The 20,616-nt window shown below is 40.7% G+C and overlaps 1 protein-coding gene across 3 annotated transcripts in view; it reads right to left on the reverse strand.

The window, feature by feature from the left end:
• EPB41L4A (erythrocyte membrane protein band 4.1 like 4A) overlaps positions 1-20,616 on the reverse strand; it is a 134,062-nt gene that overhangs the window by 73,607 nt on the left and 39,839 nt on the right. For all 3 annotated transcript variants that reach the window (XM_055698947.1, XM_055698946.1, XM_055698945.1), the window contains exons 2-3: positions 10,550-10,654; positions 684-735 (exon numbers count right to left, since the gene is read on the reverse strand). In XM_055698947.1, coding sequence (XP_055554922.1) covers positions 684-735; positions 10,550-10,654 — 157 coding nt within the window. The remainder of the gene's footprint in view (positions 1-683; positions 736-10,549; positions 10,655-20,616) is intronic.

The following is a 20,616-nucleotide window of genomic DNA, read 5'->3' on the forward strand; positions in this document are numbered from 1 at the left end:
CTAATCCCTTCCACACTTTCAAATATCTTATGGAGCAACTTTAATTATGTGCCACTTCTAATTAAGAAATATTTGGAAAAGCTTTTCTAATTCACCTTTTAAAAAGGTTAGTCTCCTAAAAGACTCAGTGAACTCAGTACCAAAATTCTTACAGCTACATTTATTCCATGCATGCTCCACTTCTGCATCTTTTTATAGAAGGTCTCCAAATTCTTAAGCAAAATAATCTTATCATGTTCTTTAATTATAAGAAAAATAGTAGGTCTTGCATCTGTGATATCTGAAGAGTGACAGTAACAGCAGACACTATTATCAGTAAGTGGCACTACATTTACTTTCAGAAGCAAAAAAGGAATCTAAGTTGATTATGGTATGGTACACTGTGATAGAAGTATCACAGCTACTACAAAATCAATTACACAAGAATATCACCATTTATTATTCTAAAATTAAATTTAAACACAGAGAAATCTTCGGACAATAATCACACCAATTATTTGAAAATGATGGTATTTTCCGTGTTAGAAACTTTGATACAGCTATGAACAGCAGTAGTAAACTTGTTCAAGAACTACCAATCTGTTGTGAATAGAATCTAAGTGTTGTACAGGCTGTATATACAGAACACTGCCCCTGTTACTTCATCTTCAGATACGTTCTTTAAGTTCAAATAAAATACATACTGTTTATCAATTCTTTATGTTCAGCAAGGGTCTTTGCAGGATCCAGCCAGTACTGTGAGACAGATAATCAGGGAAATTAGTCACTTAACATGGAAAATTAATAAAGAACAATTGCAATTCTATATTTTTTCATCTATTCGTATTTAGTAGCAGACTGACACACTTCAGTCAATAGCTAACTTGTGCCAGCTTCCAATCAGAGAAACATCGTCTGTACAAGTCTAACATTGCATATCTTCTCTGGGGGCAGGAGTCGTCCTAAAAGGAAATCTGTTTGGTAAGAGCCACATCTCAGGCTCACAACAAGCTGGCTCTACAGGTACTAAGTACCCATTGGTGTCTAGCTGATCTGCTATAGCTAGTATATGGATGTTCAAACTTGTTACTTGCTTCCTGGGAGATTAATCTATGCAGGATAACTTTAAATCAAAGCACGTAATACAGGACCTACAAGGAAAAAATGAAGGGGCTTCGCTTATTTTCTGAAAAACAAAAGCATGTAAGGGGGAATACACATAACAGCACTCTGCAACACCTGAGAAATTGCTGTAAGAGAGTGATCAATTTTTCTTCATGTCCACCAAGTATGAAGAAATGGGCTTAACTAGAAGCAAAGAGAAAATAATTTTGATTTTCAGAAATGGTTTCTTGTAGCAGAGGAAGAGGATGACTGGAAATCGGCACCAAGGTGGGGAGGGCACAGACTCTTCCACCAGACAGTTTACAGGACTAGTTGGAGAAATGTGTCAGAGATGACTGAGGAACACTTAGTACACCGCAGAGGGATGAACTGCTACATGGGTTCCCATACCATTTGATCAACAGACAATCCACAGTATAATTTCTCACTGATTACTCTGCCCCACCTTTGTCAAACTTCTAGTAAAATTAAATAAAAGTTAAATTAAGAAGTTAAATAAAAAATTACAGTTAAATAAAAGTTGTCTAACAGCTGGCCACAGACCAGTTGTGTACTTTGAGTTACAGCTACACAGGTCACCACCATCCTGCACTTGTAATCCCTCCAGCTACTTATTTCTTCCTTAGTTTGACACTTCTATGACTCAGTTTTGGAAGAAAGTGCAGAGGCAGCTGCCAAAACCATTCTTGTCTTCCTTTTCTTCAGTCCTCTTCCCTCACACACAAACTTTTTGGACCAGCTTAAAATACTGGAAACAAAAAGGCTGCAGAACATAGCTCTAGAAAGACCATATTAAGGCAACAGAATCTCTTAGTACCCACACCTTTTTTTAACTGAGGAACTACACAGACCAATGAATGAAGAACCTCCTTACTTGCACCCTTGAACCAACTCTATAGAGAATAAGAATTAAATGATTAATCTACCATTCCCCTTCTATCCAGAGAAGATCCCAGGCCTAATAAAACTCGTTAGTAGAAGGAGTAGCTTAAAGACGGGAGGGAAAAACACTACAAAGCATTTGAGTGGAAAATCTCAAGCAACTGGTTCTATAAGTGGTTGTAAACAACTATTATTTTAACAAGACATGAAAACAACTTCCATTAGCTGCTGCTCCACCTGAGAAAGAAACAGCTGTATGCATTGTTCTTGGCCATTGTTATTTGAAATCCTGGAATGTTTGTTAAGAAAATTTCCTAAATTTTGAAGGGGGGGAAAAATATTCAGTACATGCTTGTACTGAATACATCCAACAGCTATGCAAATATAAACTCCCTTAACCTCAAGAGAAGGTGGAAAGAAAAACTTGTCACACTTGTTCAAATATCTATTAGAACTCCACATCAGCAATAATCTGAGCTAGTACAATAGGCTGATAAAGAGATTTTACAGTCAACAGGCAGAAAAAAGGCAAAATGACTCTGCAGTGCACATTCTAGCTACACAATATGGTCAGAATGTGCTCTGACCTCTCCTTAAAACTGGCATCACAGTATGAACACTACACGGTCAAGCTAACTTGCTTAACATTGACAGCTTCGTGTTACAGTACAAGAGACCAAAACTACCCTGCTTCAAAATCAGATCAAAGTCCATCATGGAGTAACTCCTTCATTAAGTTCTCCTCAACTGAACTGACATCAGCTTGAAGAGATACTGCCTTATAGCCCTTTTTGCAGCTTAGCTTTACATGCTTAAGTAGATTGATTATTTGTAAAAAAAATAATGGATACTGATGGATCACCATTCAGGTTTGCAAGTTGAGCACAGGACAGTTACAGATTTCTGGTTGCCTCTGCAACCTGAACTCCACCACCACTTGTACCCGTGCCCTGAGACACACCAGGATTCCGTCAGGTGCTAAAAGACTGTGTGGACACAGCAGACAACACAATCAAAACAAAAGTCATTGTCATAATAAGAGTCATAATTGAAACTCTTAATTTGCACTTTACTGGCAAGTCAAATAATATTATTGTATGGTATTCTTAAGGCAATTTCCAAGCTTGGGGGAGGGGTCAAAATTCAGAGGGAAAACCGTAAGTTCAGATTCAGAGGGAATCTGAGGAGAGGAGAGGGAACAAATCTGGTTATTCATCTCGCTGAACACTTCCTTCCCCCAAACTGAGCCGGCAGCAGGAACCGCGCTCCCAGCCCTCATCCCTGTAAGACAGATTGCTGAGACCCATGGTAATGAAAACCAGCCTCAGCTGGCAGGAGGAAATATGCTCTTCGAGGGCACCGCGGGCCTCGAGATGCTGCGGAGGTGAAGTCTAACACTTCAGCTCAGACCAGTTTACTGCTGGGACAGAGAGTAGTGCGGAAGAGGCAAGAGTCTCGTCTGCCTTCTCGTTTCTCCAGAAAGTATTTAGCGCTGTGCCAGGGCCACAAACCCACACTTAAAATGACTGTGTAGCTATTCATTATTCTAAATAATAATTCCAAAGGCTGCCAAAATTTTCCTGAAGAATGTAAGGGCTGGGTGGAGGAGAGGGAGATTTCTAACATTTTATCTGTAAGCCAAAGATTAATGGAATTAATGAAAAGGCATTTTTCAAGCCAACATTAGACAATAAACATTTACAAAACCAAGAACTCTGACAACAGAGCCCTCTAAGCATACATACACACATACACAATAGTATGTATTAGATACCTCTTAAATGTTTGCATATACATATAAATAGTGTTGGGTACAGTTAGTTTTGAGCCCACATGTTGAAGTGCCAAGAGAAACGAAACAAAAAAGCTGAGTGTCTTATTAATCCAATGCACTTGCACAGCAGGTGTTGACAACAAGCCCTGCATTCATGAATGCCAAAGCAGCTCCAACATACACCCTCACCCTTTTTATCTGTTTGGCAGCCAGTGAGCCATTTCCCAGTGATTTCCCACCTGTATCTCTCCTGCACAGATAGCAAGAGCTATCTGACTTACAAACAGCTTACCACTACTGCAAAGAGGTCGAGAGCCTAGCATATACCCATCCAACTGCAGGGGATAATTGTTGTGAACCTGAAAGGGGAATTTAACGTTTACAGAAGAAATGGGGAAAAAATAATGACTTATAAATAGTCCTAATCAATCCAACTATCCAATTACCAAAGTGATGGCTACTCATTTACTAACTGTTATTTACAAAGACCATATAGTATTAATTTTTTTTTTTCTTTACTGAGGCTGATTATGAATGTACAATGTTCTTAAAGGAAATAATTCCCCTTTAATTTTTAGGTAGAAATTACAAAAAAGATGCTTTAAAGTACAGCATATCTAAAAATAGAGGGGTTTTATTGTCCTTTGTACTTTTACAAATCTGGCTCCCACACAAGCCAGATCTGTAAGCAGTATGCACCAAGTGCCATGCAGTATTTCATATTTAGCCCTTTTACATAACTGCAAACATGCCTTTTCTCAAATCTGGAACCTTCATTCCTTGGATATGCATAGGGTTAAACCTGGGTCAAATTCCATGAACTTGTTTGAAACAAAATATTAACTAGGTTGATGAAATGTTTGCTGTGGTATCAATCAATGAAGTGTCTGGCCGAGAAAAATCATCAATTTCAAACTAAGTCCTGGGCTGTCTTAACTAGACTCTTACAAAGCTGTACCCACATGCCGCACATGCCAGTTTTTGTTCACATTTAGAACAGAAAAACCACAACTTTCAAGAGAAAGGCCAGTATTTTTCTATTATGATCTGAAATTATCAAGATTTTTCCACAATCTAATACAAACCCAACAATTAGAATTATTTAGCCATTACTTTTTCTGCAAAGGTTCAGTGCAAAGAATCTAAATCTGCTAAGCTCAGAACATCTTTACTATGTAAGAAACTCATAAATCATCAGACAGTTCTTACAAATATGTATTTAATACTTCTGCATTTTCTTTATTAGAACCTGAAGTTATATTGATTTTATTCAGTATTAGACCACCAGTGTGAATATACTGTTCACACTGCTACACCCTGTAAGTTTATTCTTACCACCTTTACCTCACCTGACCATCAGCCTTGTCTAGGTTGTTTTAATCCATTAACAATTTTCTAAAACGTCTAGCTTCTAACCAATACTATCAGCATCCGTTTTCTTCCGCCAGTCGTGCCATTTATCTTAACAAGCAGAAGTCTTTTTTTTTCTAGATAATCTAGTATACCATGCTTGTGGGCAAATGTCAAATCCATACAAAACCAAAAATCCATACAAAACCAAAATACAAGCGAAGTACAGTTCATCTGTTTTTCTAAGATCCTGAGATCAAAATTACACGACATTACATGACACTAATTCCCTACAGAACAGACATTTTTAATCGTAAGCAAACCTTCCATTAAAATAATGCTCTTCTTTCTATAGCTAATTTACATACAGTCTTTTCAGGCTGTGACCCTATCCAATTTGGTATAGTAACCTGGCAACCTGAGCACGGTGCAGTTCCTTCTGCTGGACGGATCAAGAAACAACCTTCTGATACTTGAGTTTGCACAGCAGAGAGATGCAATTCATGGCACAGGCTTCTCTGCTCAGCTTTGCCGGGGCTGAGCTGATCTATCACGGCAGCACAGCCACTCACAACAGAGAGTTCAGCTTCGCAAGAAACTGAGGCTTGCATCTCCCCTCTGTCTCTGTGTGCCCTCTGGGCTATGCAGTTGCAAAATAAACTGCTACCTCCTCCTATCTGCTGTGCTCTTAGGTCTGTATGCTCAAAACAGAGCTTCCTCAGAGCAGGGGAGAAAAAGCACATCTACGCTACAGGATACATGGTACAGAGACAGCGCAGCCCATCTCATGTTATCTCCTGATCCTGGAGCTGTACACATGTGTTTGCACAGCGCTGCACCGAACTAACTGGGCTGGGGACATTGCCGCTTGGCTGCAATACTGAACTAACGTGGTGATACGGCTTGCTGTACTTGTATTTGACCCCTAAAGAGCCCTAACTGAGTATTAGTATGCTGTACATTGTGAATATAATTGCTCAGATTAGCATTATATCAGATAAGAAAAGAAGAATATTTGCATCACAGCCTGCTGTACAATGCAGACTTTGCCTCCCGCAGCTTTAGGTTAAGCCGGTTTAGCGTGAGAGTTCAGTTAGGAATGGTGAGGGGGCAACCAGGCCAATGTGAGATTGTAAAGTGCAGCCAGGTTTCTGGAAGTAAAAAACCAAAAAAAAAAAAAAAAAAAAAAATTATCAACAGACCTTTAAAATGCTTTTGGTTGTCTGCAATAAGGGAGTTTCAAAATCTTTTTTGTAAGAGAAGCTCTAATAGCATGACTCTTTTCAGCACGTTTTTGTGATTTGACAAGGGAATGCCTTTGGGTTTCAAAAATACCCTTCCCCTCATCAAATTCTGCTCAGCTTTTCCTGAGATATTATGCGTTAAAATTGCCATTTCCATTCTCTCTTTTGTGTGCCTCAAGAAAATACTGGCCTCCTGCCAGAACAGTAATTAGCATGACTATCCTAAGGCACACTGGAGATGCCACAAAGGCAGTAGCAAAGGGACCATGTGGGGAGCACCTGGGAGCTGCAGCACGGTGGGAACCAGAAGTGAGTGGCAGGGGAGCTGCATGGCCCTCCCAGCACCGGTTTACCTAGCTTTTGGTCTCTCCTCCACTAAGGGAGAGGTACACCACTGGGCCACTCTTTCCCCCCAAATATTAAAGCAACGAGAGACTGAAAGGCAGGGCAAAGTTTCCTCAGCCACCTCCAGCTTCTGCAGCACATATCTGGTGACCGTGTCTTGCCTGAAAATACCAGATGGGGCACAATGTCCCACATTTCTGGCAGGTGAGGCAGAAGACAAAAATGCCGTGTCAATCAGGATCCAGCTGACCATCCACATGAACAAGCATGAAGACTGTATCTGGTCTCCGCTTAGCCTAACTTGAGTGTCAAGAATCTCTGCAGCAATGCAAAAGGATCAGGTGAAGAGTGATGATGAAGCACACTGAGAGATTCAGCAGCATTCAAAGAAAACTGGTTTTTCTTTTAAAAGAATTTGCACCAAAAAAGATACTCATGTATTACATTAGAAAGCAGCATGCAGTTTGTCAACCAAAAGCACTCAGAGGTTAGGAAACACTACTGACAACCTGCAGCATTAGCTCAACTCATCTATTCATTCAGGTGTAGTTTTATTTTACAAGATTTTTAATTAATTATTTATATTTTAATTAACTATTATAATATACTTTTTGGTTTTCCTTAGGAGTCCTGCCTTGTTCAGAGCACAAGATAGATATAGCTTACACTGTTCTGGCAACTCACAATCTTCCAGAGCTTGATTTTGCAAATTAAATACTGCCCTTTTACCATGGAGAGTTTGGGGGAACCTTGAATGTCAATAAAGCAATATTGTCTGTAATATGACCAAATTATTACCCCTAGAGGCAGCATCATCCAATTTATGCTTTATCCTACTGTTCACAGTCCTCCCAGTGCCATCCAGGTCTGTCAATCTGTTTGCTGCATCCACCTATTCTCTCTCACATGCTAATTCGTTTGTTAGTTGTTCAGGAAGAGACCATTTTAGTGTTCTGCACTCATATAATGCATAGCACAGTGAAACCCTGTTCACTGAATACAGCCCTGCTGGTACAACTAAAATAATTATAATACCACCCACATCAGAGGTAGCACACCAACACAGCACTTGAAAGACCACCTGGAAGTGCTGGGCATGCAAAAGTAATGGGGAAAATAACTAAACAAGTTTTTTCAGACCCTTAATATAAAAAAAATGTTTCTCTAGAGACTGGGTTGCATTCCTTGAAATACATAGTTTTGTCCATGCTGCTTTATTCATCATTCAGTTAAGTATACAGCATGACAAAAAAACTGGCAGAGCAAATAATAAAATATTTCCCACCACAAGCAATGTATTAATAGGCAGCCAAACCTCCAAACACATTTCCCTGTCTGAGACTTAACTCAGAAACACGGTTTTAAAACTAATTAGCAAGGTAACCTTTTTCCCATTCCCTTAGGAAAGCTACTGCGGCCAATCCAAAACATATCTAATCCAAAATTCAAATTTAGGCTTCTTGCCAGCCAGGACTAATTCCCACAACAGCCCAGACAGTTTTAGCCACATTCAGTGCACAAGTGAATATAAGTTTACAGCTAAAGCATGGAGTGTTGTTTGCTGCATGGAAGCTTTCCCCTTATACTGGCCATTCTTAAGAGCTTAGAAGATTTCACTGGAAATAACAAGCTAGCAACAGCTGTCATAAAACACATAAAACTAAACACAGATATCACTGGTTTACCTATTTATGAACTTTCCAGATAAAACAGCATAAACTTTTAATTACCCATACACAGACAAAAACCAGGAACAGGCATTTTCACAATACTTTGCTGCAACACAGCCCAGGTGCAAAGCCTGCAGCTCAAACCCGGCCAGCCACTGTGGCAGCATCCACACGGCAGGGGAGGCGCGCTCCGTAAGGTGGCCCACTGTTGTGGTCTCCAGTTGTACCTCCTGGCTGCTTCCCAGCTGCGTGTCAGGACAGAGCTGATGTGTTCATTGCTTTCCCACACACCACACACCTGGGATTTCCCTGCAAAGAAAATCCGCAGGCAGGGGGAGACACGCGTGTTCCCCTGGGGGATGGGAACACAAGGAGTCAGCAGAGGTGCCTGCCCACCAGTGCAGAAGCCAGGCAAAAGGCCAGCCAGCAGACCTCCACGCAGAGAGGCTGAAGCATCGTGTCTGTGCTAGAGCAAACTGCATCCCCACGACATGACCAGTGTTGGTACAAGCGCAGGCAAATGGGGGAGGTGGGATGAACATCTTCCTAATCTATTGCAAAATGAAGAAGCATGGGGGCTTCCTGACCTTGGGCTGGCCAGAGAATAAAGACAAAGGCTAACACTGAGAGGCATAAAGGCTGTTCTTGTATTTGGAGAGACTGAGTTAATACAGTTATAGCCTACAGCTCATGCACACTACCATAATACAAAATGCACTACTATACAGTCATCTAGTCCGTTAGCAGGATGCATCCTAAAATCTGCCTTTATGTGTTAAACTCTTCACAAAAGAGAAGTAATCTTCTTGTACTTTCATAATGCTGTAATACACCATTAAACACACGGTGTGTATGCCTCTGAAAATATTCCCAGTAATAGCCATTTCTGGGGTTTTTGCCTCTACAAGAGAAAGGGAAATACTTTTGAGAGCAAAAAATACCTACCTGCTCTTCATTCACACTTCAGTTTCCTCAGAAAATCAAAAACACTGTTTTTAGCAGCCTGCTTTTAGTTCACAGATGAATCTGACTTTCATCTCCATGGAATTAAACATGGGTTGAAGCTTATGAAGGAACTGAATTCATGAATGTCTAGGCAATGACACAGAAATAAATATAGACTGAGATTTACTTCTGTAGCTCTCAGCAGCAATCAATAATCTTCCACTAACACTGTTCTTACTTCAGTCTCTACATGTTCAACTTCTGCTAGACAGAAGAAACAGGCAAATACTTAGCCCTTTCAAAAACTTCCTATTATTAGATGAAACGTGGCATCTGTTGAGGTCAGGGTCTTGTGCAGTACTCTCAGCACAGAACAGTGACTTTAAAAACCTAACTGCTTGACTTAATTTAGCCACAGGCTAGGCATCATTCCCTTTATAAAATTAAGGTAATATGAAGACCACCCTATAAAATCCCACCTGCTGAGCACCCCCTGCTCCTCACCTCTGACTGCAGTAACGCTGCACAGGCCATTCTGGGGGGGCACTCCTGACAGTGCTGCCATGAGCCACTGCCTGCTTCGGCTGAAACATCTCAGCCTGGTTTCAATTTTCTTACCCATTTAGGACTGTAATCTCCAGGTGGAAAAAGCTTTCAGATGTCTGGTGAGTCCCTGTCAAGAAGGCTCAAGAGACAACAGGCTCAAGGACACAGAGATGGGTCAGGAGGAGTGAAAATGTCATTGCCAGCACCCTGACTCCTGGGGCTCTGCACGTGAAGAGGCAGCTGCCACACCAACCATGCAATATATTCTGACACAGGCATTCAGCAAGTGGTCCAAGTGAAGCAGCCTGTGACATGTTCAGGGACATTCCTTCCCAGACACTGCAGGGACAAGTGAAGCCAGACAGCACAGTGCACCAAGCACAGGTTTCAGGGCACCGTATTGAAAGGGAAAAGATAATCCTACTTCCATGTCATAATTTTGTACTATCTACACTTTCTTCATTTAGTTTACAACAGCATTTAGCATTTGATTCTGTTCCTATCTAAGATATGAATGGATATTCCAAGACTTTGATGCAAATGAACACAAATAAATTATTACTGGAAACCTGAGCCAGGAAATAGTGCAAGCTGGTGAAAGCATGACAATCTAATGCTCTACTCACAAATGGCACAAACAGGGTCAATCTTACATATGGAAAATCCAATCTGTGGTCTCTCTTACTCACCGTTTGATGACTTCGGTCACAGTAGCGCAGTCCAAAGTAATCTATCTCCACTAGGTTTAAGTGACGAAATACGTAGCCCAGGACAACCGACCCTTTCGTTGACTTCTGTGGGAAAGAATTTACAAAGCCTTTTCACAAAGACGTTCTGCCTTTGTCAGCTATGTGCAGTAGCATTCATGCATTCAATTAGCTTTGTCTAAAAAAAAAAAAAAAAAAAAAAAGGAGGCAGTTCCCAGTGTCTTTAACAAAGATTTCAGCTGTACAGAAGAAAATATTTTGCCCTCATACATGTTTGATCAATCGTTCTGTCAATACTATTAGGTAACTGGCAGGTCAATAGTTACAAGGAGATGTTCTTGAAAAGTTACCAGTATAACAGTGTAGAGCCATCATACAGGTTGTTTACACTAAACAACTGTACTTACATATTCCCTCAGCATGTTCAGTGAGACTTAATTATCAGCCACAAAACAGAAAACAATTCTGGGGGAAAATTATTAAGGTAAGCAGAAACACACTAAATCTCCTTTTAGCATTTTGGGTAAAGCAGAATAATACAGATCTGTCCCACTAAAAAGCACACAGTTATTTCATCATTCACTTGCCATATTAGGCAAATCACCTTCACCATTGGAACTGTTTCCATTACCATTTAAACAGTACAACAATATCTTGGGAACCTAGGATTGGGCAGGCATCTAGAAACAGACACAGGAAAAGCTCAAAATAAACAAGCAGCCCTGCCTCCAAATAACCTGCACAAATAAATGATGGCAACACTTCCAACAGGGTACTACTGCATGTCAGAAGAGTGTTACAGACAGAAGTTGCTCCACAACCAACTGCTCAGAGCCCCAGGGTTTGGACACGGTTAACTGTGCAGACAGCATAAAAAGAGCTGCCTGCACCATGGCTTACTGGGGACATGGAGTGGTGCCCACCTAAGGCATGCTGAGCTTCTGTGATTGTGAAGCTCAAATCTATTTGCTTTCAATGACCTTTCTGCTCTTTGTCTGTCCAGTAATATTATTCGTATTAGTTTTATTAGCAAAACTAAGGATATAATGCAGCAGCAAAGATGAAGCTGTCAATTTTCCATTCATGCATCTTACAATAAGAATACACACTCCTGGGAGTAATCAAAGATCCTAATGTGACAAAAAGGCTCTCTGCACCAGGTTAGGATTCAGCTAGCCTTCTTGGTTGGAAGTCTTCAGTCAGCTGAGAACTGCAATAGGTTCTATGCAAAAAGTCTTTGTGACAGACTTCCTCCCATGGGGGCTAAAGCCAGTGCGTTATCCCCACGAAACACATCTCACAGCTGGTTTGACTGAAATGAAAGACTCTCCTCTTCCTTTTCAGAGATAAATGGTAACAACACATAAAAAGCTTTTCCACTGCTTTTTATTTATATTGCTAGGCTGACAGAAAACATAAAATGCCTGTTAATTTATTCTCTTGACACAGCTCAGTTAACACTTCCATTGCTGCAGGTCTTGCAGAAACAGGTGGTCCAGCTGTGGGAAAATGCTGAGCAAAACCAATCCAACTTACAACGGCTGGGGGTTCTCCACCTCTACAGGAGCAAGATGCTCAACACTTTGGTTATCCTCAGCCAAAACAGACTGTGCAGTTGTCCCTGTAGCCCTCCTAGTCAACCCCTTTCACATCCTTCAGCAATGTCTGCACATACACAAGGCAGTGCTTCACAAGGCAACTGCCAGGATGAAAGCCAGCAGGTACCCCCGCAGCCCTCTAACCTCACCTTCCTTAACCTATTATTTTTCTAGCACTGAGAAGCACTCTTCAGATAAAATCACTGACCCTTGCTTAAACCATTGCAACCTCATTTTCAATTAAAGTTCTTATATTAAGCCACATGATTTCAGGGTTTCATGCAAGTAAATTGCCTTTTCAAGCAGAGTTAAGAAAGCAGTTTTGCTGATGAATCCCTAAATGGCTACTTCATAGTTGCAAAATATGTTTTTACTGCATTTGAAGAAAGTTTTACAAACTATGAAAAGACATCTTATTTCTCCTGAAAAAAATACAGCAAAATGCAGCAAAACTGCAAACCAAAACTATCAAAGATGTTAACAGGATTGCATTCACATCATACGGCATTGCAAAAATTACATAACCTGCCTTGCATTAAGCTCAGACTTGCTAGAGGCTTGCATTCTTAGGGGTAAACCCAAGTGCTTGAAAATATCATCAGCAATGCTTTCAAGAGAGAACAAAGAATTGTTGAAATGAGTCATAACATCTTGCTTTACATGTTAGCACTGTGGCTTCATAAACCAGAAAGGCAGGTTTCTACTGGCTAAAGAAAATGACAGCCAGAACATTCAGGAGAGATCTGATTTAATTGTATTTTTTTAATCAAAGAAATCATTCTTTTAAAAATGGTACATCCAGAACTATATTTTAACATATTCACATTACTGCATATTTAGTCACCAGGAATCCTTATCTTCCACAATGTTCATTGCTTTTTAGCTCCAGTGAGGTTTTTCTAGTTGGTTTTTTTAATTATTATTTTCTCTTTTGTATTGAACAGCAATGCAGGCTAAATCAGATCCATGACTGATGTTAACTGAGTTTAGAGACAAAGCAAGATGTGCAGCAATGTCTACCTCTGTAGGATGCTAGTCCCTCTCTTGAAATAAAAGTAATGTAGGTAGTAAAGCCTCTTTGTATTTAAAAAAACCAACCAACCACCAACACATCGCCTCTTTTACTTTAAGTACCCATTACTAACCCTTTCTCTTGAAAGTAGTTCAGTCCACAGACTACTTCTTACCACCTCATAAATGCTAAGGAAGATGCAGATGAGTCCATGAGCCTTCACTCAAAAAAAAGGCCTACAGCTTTGGTTGAAGATAACTGTTGCCTTTTGAGATGCCTCCCCTGGCCATGACCATTGTTAGAGTCTATTGGAAAGTTACACCTGATGCTGAGTTAGTTATTCTGCTTGTATACTGGCAAGAGATAACAACACAGAACAAGAGCAGAAGGTTTCTAATGCTAAACAAGGGAGTTTGTATTAGAGTATGGAAAAGCAAGAAGGATGCTATGGGGGACAACACACAATCACACTGAGACGTTCAGAAGTGTAACATTCCCACATTTCCCCCTCAAGTATAGGGCTGGGTGTGTTATGCTGCTAACAAGCCCTCCAGGTGGGAAGCACATGGGATCTGCCACCTACATGCTAGATGGCAGCCGGCTCCCATGCAGTGCAGGAGTGCTCTGTATGTCCTGACGATGCAGCGTGGGCACCAGTGCTTTCCATGCCAGTGCACAACGAAGGACAGAGAGCAAGCACAGCCCTTAACGTGTGCATCGGCACCACCCCACGTGCACTGACGAGCCAGACAGCATCACTATACTGAGGTAGACACGCCCCCAGACAGTAAACTTTACGCAGCATTTTCAGAGAGCAAACTGCAGTATTTTGCCCTAAGTAAAGGTTACTAAGGAGAGATAAAAATTATGCGCAAAGGCAGTGTACAGTCACGCAACTGAGGGTGAGCTGGGCCACCAGGTCATCCCATTCCTGGTAGATATGTTACAGAAACAGCTGTCTCCAAACAGCACTTTCCCACTGTTCTTCTTTGTCCATTTTACCCCCTTAGCTCAAGCTCAGAAAAGACCAGACACCACCGCAACTTTCCACTACCTCCCATCTCTGAAAGCACCAAGGCACAAGGCTTTAAAATCCAAGTTCTTGGTGGTCTCTACCAACAGAGAGTAAACATCCCTTTTCCCCAAAGCAGCCAACCATCCAGGCCTCAATTTGCATATCTGCCTGTTGAAGCATAGAGAAATCTTTACATTAACAGTGCTAAATATTTACAAATATTCACCTAGGTAAAATAACTTGACCTTAATTTGCAGAATGAATGTCCAAACAGAGAAGGATTTACATTAGCATTATATGTGCAGGCATTCCGCAACACAATCACAGAACAGAAGAAAGTACTCTCATAAACTGGGGATTTAACACATGCAAATACAATACCACAGTCTGCCCTAAGTATACATCATACAAATGTACCACCCAAATCGTACTAATCCACCCCTCCCTCTCTCCTCCTCTTTCGCTGACAGCAGACACACCAGCCTGTTTTCAGAGTTTTTTTTTCTAAGAACTCCTCACGAATTTATGGACACATGCACAGATCTCTCCATGTCTGTTCTGGGATGAAGAACTGAACACAGCATCTCATCTCTCTGCTGGACGTAACCTGCTGCACCCACTCTTAAGTGCTGAATGTTAAGATGCCTGTAGACTCGTTTTGTTTCTGCTAATGGTCAATCTAATGCATTCCAGTTAGAAAATGCTATTCTAGACAAGTGTCTCAAGGTTCATCTTATTAGTCTGGTTTTACAACTACTGTATCTGTCCCAAATTTATAAATACTTTTAAAAATCCACGTAGGGGCCAACTCCATAAGAGAGAGGAAGATTCCTGGGAGCACAGTCTCCAGCTAGTTAAGCATCTCCCCTTGTAACTACTGGCCAGAGTGCACTTTGAGGCTTTGTCACAGATCGATGATCTACTTGACACTGAGAAAACTTACACAGAAGAAAAAAAGTTAAAAAGAAATATTAAAAAAAATACTCAGCTTATGGGAACCTACTTCAGCTCAGTAGGCTCTTTTTTTGGGGGTAGATATAAGCAACTATATTTACTTGGTATAGTAATGCGCTTTGTACATGCATACACATTACAAGAAATGCTCCAAGCAGGAATCAAAGTCCAGTGAAGACACCAAAGGGCAATTAGAGCAAGCAAATAAGTAATAGAAAGACAACTAAATTTTGGAAATGTAATTAAATACTTACTAATGCTTTAAAACTGTTCTCTCATCAGCCATGAAAGATATTTCACAAAATGGCAGCAACTAGTTCAGTGTAGAGACATTCCAGCCTTATCTATTTGATTTAAAAATCTGTTCACTAATCCATCCCTGAATATTAATATTACCCAGTTCCATAAATCTGCATTTGCTGTATGACAGATGAGTTATGGTACCAACAATAAAGCATTTCAACTTTTCACAGAAAAGAGCTGCTCTGAAGGACTGAATGACCAATGATCATTTCGATCACATTCCCAGGCACTTTGAAGAATTCTTACATCAAAGAAAGAAACCATTATAATAACAATGAAATTTAAAAATACAACATAAACCCACTTATTTGGAATGGTTAAGATGTTGGTTACTATAATTCTTCTGCTTTTCATAAAATACTCTTAACACACAGCTGTGTGACCTGGTGTATCTTCTTGGCAGACAGGGGCTCTGCGCATCCTGATTTGGGATGCTCCAGAAACAGACCACAGGCATCTGGCAAGATAGAAGACAAGTACACACAAGTTTATAATGCATGTGCTTCCCATGCACTCTCACAGGGAAATACAAGAAAAAGAGTAGCCCTCTTCGTTAAACAAGCCTTTCAGAGCACGTGTCTTTGGCTCTTTTGCATCTTTCCCTCTGCGAGGTGCACACCCGATGATGTAGTGCTGACCTTTAGAGTGAGCTCTGCTGAGGCACTTCTGAAGGCAGCTCAGGCTGGGTACGAACCAGAGCTGTCCTGTGGAGGTGCTGCAAGTCAGAATCAAGAGGCTCGGGATGCACTGAGCTTTGCTCTGCAGAAACAACCAAAGACCACTGCCTCTGCACTTGCAGGGTTTCCCTTGTTCCCTGGGTTTGAAGCATGAGCATTGTGCGCTGTCCTTTGGGGAAGAATTGCACAGCCCCACTGCTTTTACTGCTGGTGGGATTTGCCTGCAGGGGGCCTGCACAGTGCAGGATGGTGACATTTAGGTGAAGCAGCCTCTGCGGGCTCCCCATAGGAGTGCTGTTCCCAGGTGGGCAGCGTGACCCCTGCTCCCCCTAGTCCCAGGGCAATGCACTGCTGCAGGCAGCCTGTTTGCACAGGGGCTTCCTGCAGAGTAGCTGGTGTGCCCGGCTCCCCCTTCCTATCCTGGCGGGTGCCTGCTGCTAGGCAGCCCCAGGCTGGGACATGAACTCTCATCTTCCACCACGCACCCATGAGAGCTCTGCTCTGCCAGGGAGCCACTCCGCTTCTTGCAACTTTGCAGCCTTTGGTGGGTCCAAAGGGATGCGTCTTCCATATTCATGGGGAATTATTTCAAATAAATCTGTGAGAGTGCATGCATTGTAAATTTGCATGTGCTTGCCTTTTGCCTTACCAGGTGCTTGCGGTCTCCTTCTGGAGCATCCCTAATCAGGATGCACAGAGCCCCTGTCTGCCAAAAAAAACATCGTGGTATTTTCATTTGCTTCTCTCCTACAGGCTAGTAAAGCTATTTCTTTCTACCTGTCAATTGCAAACTGGATATTTTGGTACTGATTTCAATGGAGTCTACACTGCCACCAATCAACAACAGATTTTTTATGTGTAAACTTGTAGTCCATATATGAAAGTGCTTATTTTCAGTTTAAGATTCATCTGTGTTTGAATATATTTTCACTGAAACATACTTTCCTTTAACAGTCTATGTAATGATGATTCACCACATCCCCAAAAAGCTTTTCCAAAACATTGTACCATTTTAATTATTGAAATGTTTTATTTCCAGTTTGATGGAGTTAACTTCTCATTTTGACTGACTGACTAGAAAATTACTTCCCCCTGCAAACGTTGACAGAAGGCCAAAGGATACATTTGTTACCCTAAAAAATGTACATACTTTCTCTATACAGCTTTGGTAATTTGATTGCCAGGGTGCTTCCAATAAAACTGATTTCATTGTACCTGAAACTTCATTGTTATTAAAATTTCTCATAATAACCATCTGGAATTTTGTTATTAAAATTTAAGATTCAAGTTTTTAAAAATGCCATTGTTAAAAAACCAGACATTCCACATGAGAGCAACGGAAGATACACTGCAAGTATTTCCGTTCTAAAAGGAGTTTTCTGGATATGCTCATTATCTATTATCTACCCCTCACACAAAAAACCAGTCAACAGGTTTGCACGGGTGCAGGAATAAGTTATTCATTAGCAGTCTGTAATGGCTGCTAATGGGGAACTCTATACACCTGCATTCTCTCCTGCCCCTTCTAAAGTTTCTGGCTGTCTTGAAGAGCTGCTATCCAGTGCCACACACTGCATGGGGTCATATTACCATTTAACTGGTACTTGGCTGCCTTCAACTTTAACAATCTTGACTGAAAAGAAAAAAGAAAAAAAAAAACAACAAAAAACTCCCCTCATGGGAAAGGAAGGACTCCAACAGACCCGTGGCAGCAGAGGGGAATGAAAAGAAGGATGTATCTGTCACCGCTCCTAGCTGCTCTTCACTGGTGCTGCCTGCCCCCTCACCCCCACACTCACAGCAAGGGTGCCTCATTCAGCTGTCAATCAAATCCTGAATCATTCAGCTGTCAATCAGTTCCTGATACACTGCAGTTTCAGCTGTGCATATTCAGATAAACCAGAATCCAAGCCAGGATTTTTTTGTAGAACGATACCCCTGCACATAAACAAACACACAAGCGAAGTACGAAGTTCACATAATGACACACAGAATAAAAATTTAAAGCATTAAAGCAACCTGCAAACTGCTGTTTCAGCCTTGTGCATGTATCTACTGTCAGTATTACAATCAATTGTTCCCCTCCATCCAGCCCACACCCAGGACTATCATCATCTTCTCCTTGGCAAAATTCATCATCCCTGGCTGCTAGTCCTGAGTTCCTTAACTAGATCTACCTACCATGTCAGTTTTGGGGTTTTTTGTCTTCCCTAACCACTTCCCACTTCCATGTTCTTTTCCACCACCTGTTCCTTTCCAGATAGCAGCCTCCATGCTCATAGTCCCTTGTCACACACATTGCCACTTCCCTCAGCCTGTCATCCACACTGGTTCCCACGTGTTCCTTGAACTCCTTGCGCACTGAATCACAGGTCCTTCCTCCCTCCTCTACTTTGACTCTTCTCCAATCCACCTCTTCACTCTCTCCCATCATTTTGGCCCTTGTCCCCACATAAATCAAGCGAGGAAATTTCTCCCCAGTGTTGCATTGCAGGACAGGTAATGCAGAAAAACATCAGACAGCTCCAAATGCAAGAAAATTGTTTTCAGCTCTGGTGCTCAAACTCAAGCACCAGAAACACATGTGATGTGTAGCCACTGGGACCAGACAGGGACAGTGAGAGATATCCTTACAGGACTTAACTGATAAAAGTTTGAGGAAAACTCTCCCAACAGAGATATTTCAGCACCTCAAACAGGCTTGTTGTGGGCGTATCTTTAAAAGCACAGAGAACACCACATTTCTGGCACGGTGACCGTACTGACAGCAGTTACCAAGTCTTTGCTCCGAGAGTTTGTCAGACAACAGTTGTCTGGGTTTCTTTGGTTTTGACAGCAAATTTTTTTCCTTGCTTCACTCTTGGAAATAACTAAATTGTTTTGAACAAAACTTTGTGAAATAACAACTCATCATAGAGGTCCAAACTTGATGACTGGCAAACGAACGAACAGACCAAGCAACTTCAGTAGCGGTAGCCACCCTCCCCTAGCACCTTCCATTCAGGAAGATTCCACAGGCTTTTCAGATGGAATTTATGGATATTTCCTCAGAGAATTTATTTAAAAGTCCATATTATTCTGAACTAGTTCTTGGGCACGGAGCGTAATGATAACACAGCTTTCTTACTCTGAAAAAGTAATGCACAAAATATTCTGTGTGGTTTTAAAGGAAACTATGGCATATTTTAGCCAGTTCTCCTTTACCCTGTGATGTCTATTCCTTTCTTGGTTTAGTAATTAAACCTTTCAAGTGGTAACTGGATGTTAATCCCAGTGACTCAGACAAGGACACTACTTTCTCACTGCTTGGTCTTCATTTGTTAACTTAAATGGTTAGTATATTTTGAAGTGCCTTTATATGTTATGGGAAAACTGCGTATACATAAGAACACAATTTTGCGCATTCCCATACAGGAACAAGGTCACTGTTCAACCAGCCAACATTCAGTAGCTACTTGACCATCAAACCTAAATCTGTGTTGAAAGTTTACAGCATGTAACATTACAGACAGCTTTCTGAAAAATCTTTTTATTGACCAGTAAAAATGTCAGATACATCACAGTTTTGATTATGCACACAAAACAAGATTTCATATACACTGTATATCTTCAAAGATCATCCAGAATGATTTTTCTGAAACTATGTCTAATCTGTCATGATTAACTTGTAAACTCATCAACAAAATAAAATTACCACAATTTCTTTATTTTTAATAATGTTTAATATATAGAGTTTTTTGGGGAAAGGTGTTTTTAACATGAGGATAGAAAACAAAGAACTGCTATACCTTGGCTTTGAAATTTATTCCTACAGGTTTTTGTTCTCTGATATAGAATCTATAAGAAAATTAGCATCTTATACATGGTATAATAAGGTATGTATGATATATATACAGATATAGATATAGATATATGATACATATTGATACATATATTGCTGCCTACCTGTGCCAATGAAAATATTCCACATACTGAAGAAACAAAAATAAAACAAAAGCCTTACTTAATCAGCACTTTCATAATACATCTCCTTAATGAGAACATAAAGAGATTACATGTGCAACACTGGACGAATTTCTTGACTCCCAGCTGACAGGCAGATTAGCATAGCATAAAGTTCTATGTACAAATACAGCACACAGAATTTTGCAGAACTAGACTCTTTCTCTACATTTAGTACAAAATCAACAAATATGCATGTTCACTAAAAAAAGTGTTTATGGAGGTGTGAGTGGTTACCCCTTCAATGCTCACAGTCTAATGAAGAATGCATCCTTGCAGCATCTTCACTATCAGAGTCAGGAGGTTAATTAATTAATAACATGCCTCAGGAATGCTATCCTTTACTAAAGAGGGTGGCTCTCCGCTGTACTGCATGAGTCTGCTCATAATACATGTCATGCAAGAAGGAAAACTTTTTTTTGTAATCAGCTTTCTGAATACAGACATGAAATCACATATTTCACCTTAGAAAAAAATGCCGATTGATA

The sequence above is a fragment of the Falco cherrug genome, chromosome Z (assembly GCF_023634085.1).
Source record: "Falco cherrug isolate bFalChe1 chromosome Z, bFalChe1.pri, whole genome shotgun sequence".
NCBI classification, from domain to species: domain Eukaryota; kingdom Metazoa; phylum Chordata; class Aves; order Falconiformes; family Falconidae; genus Falco; species Falco cherrug.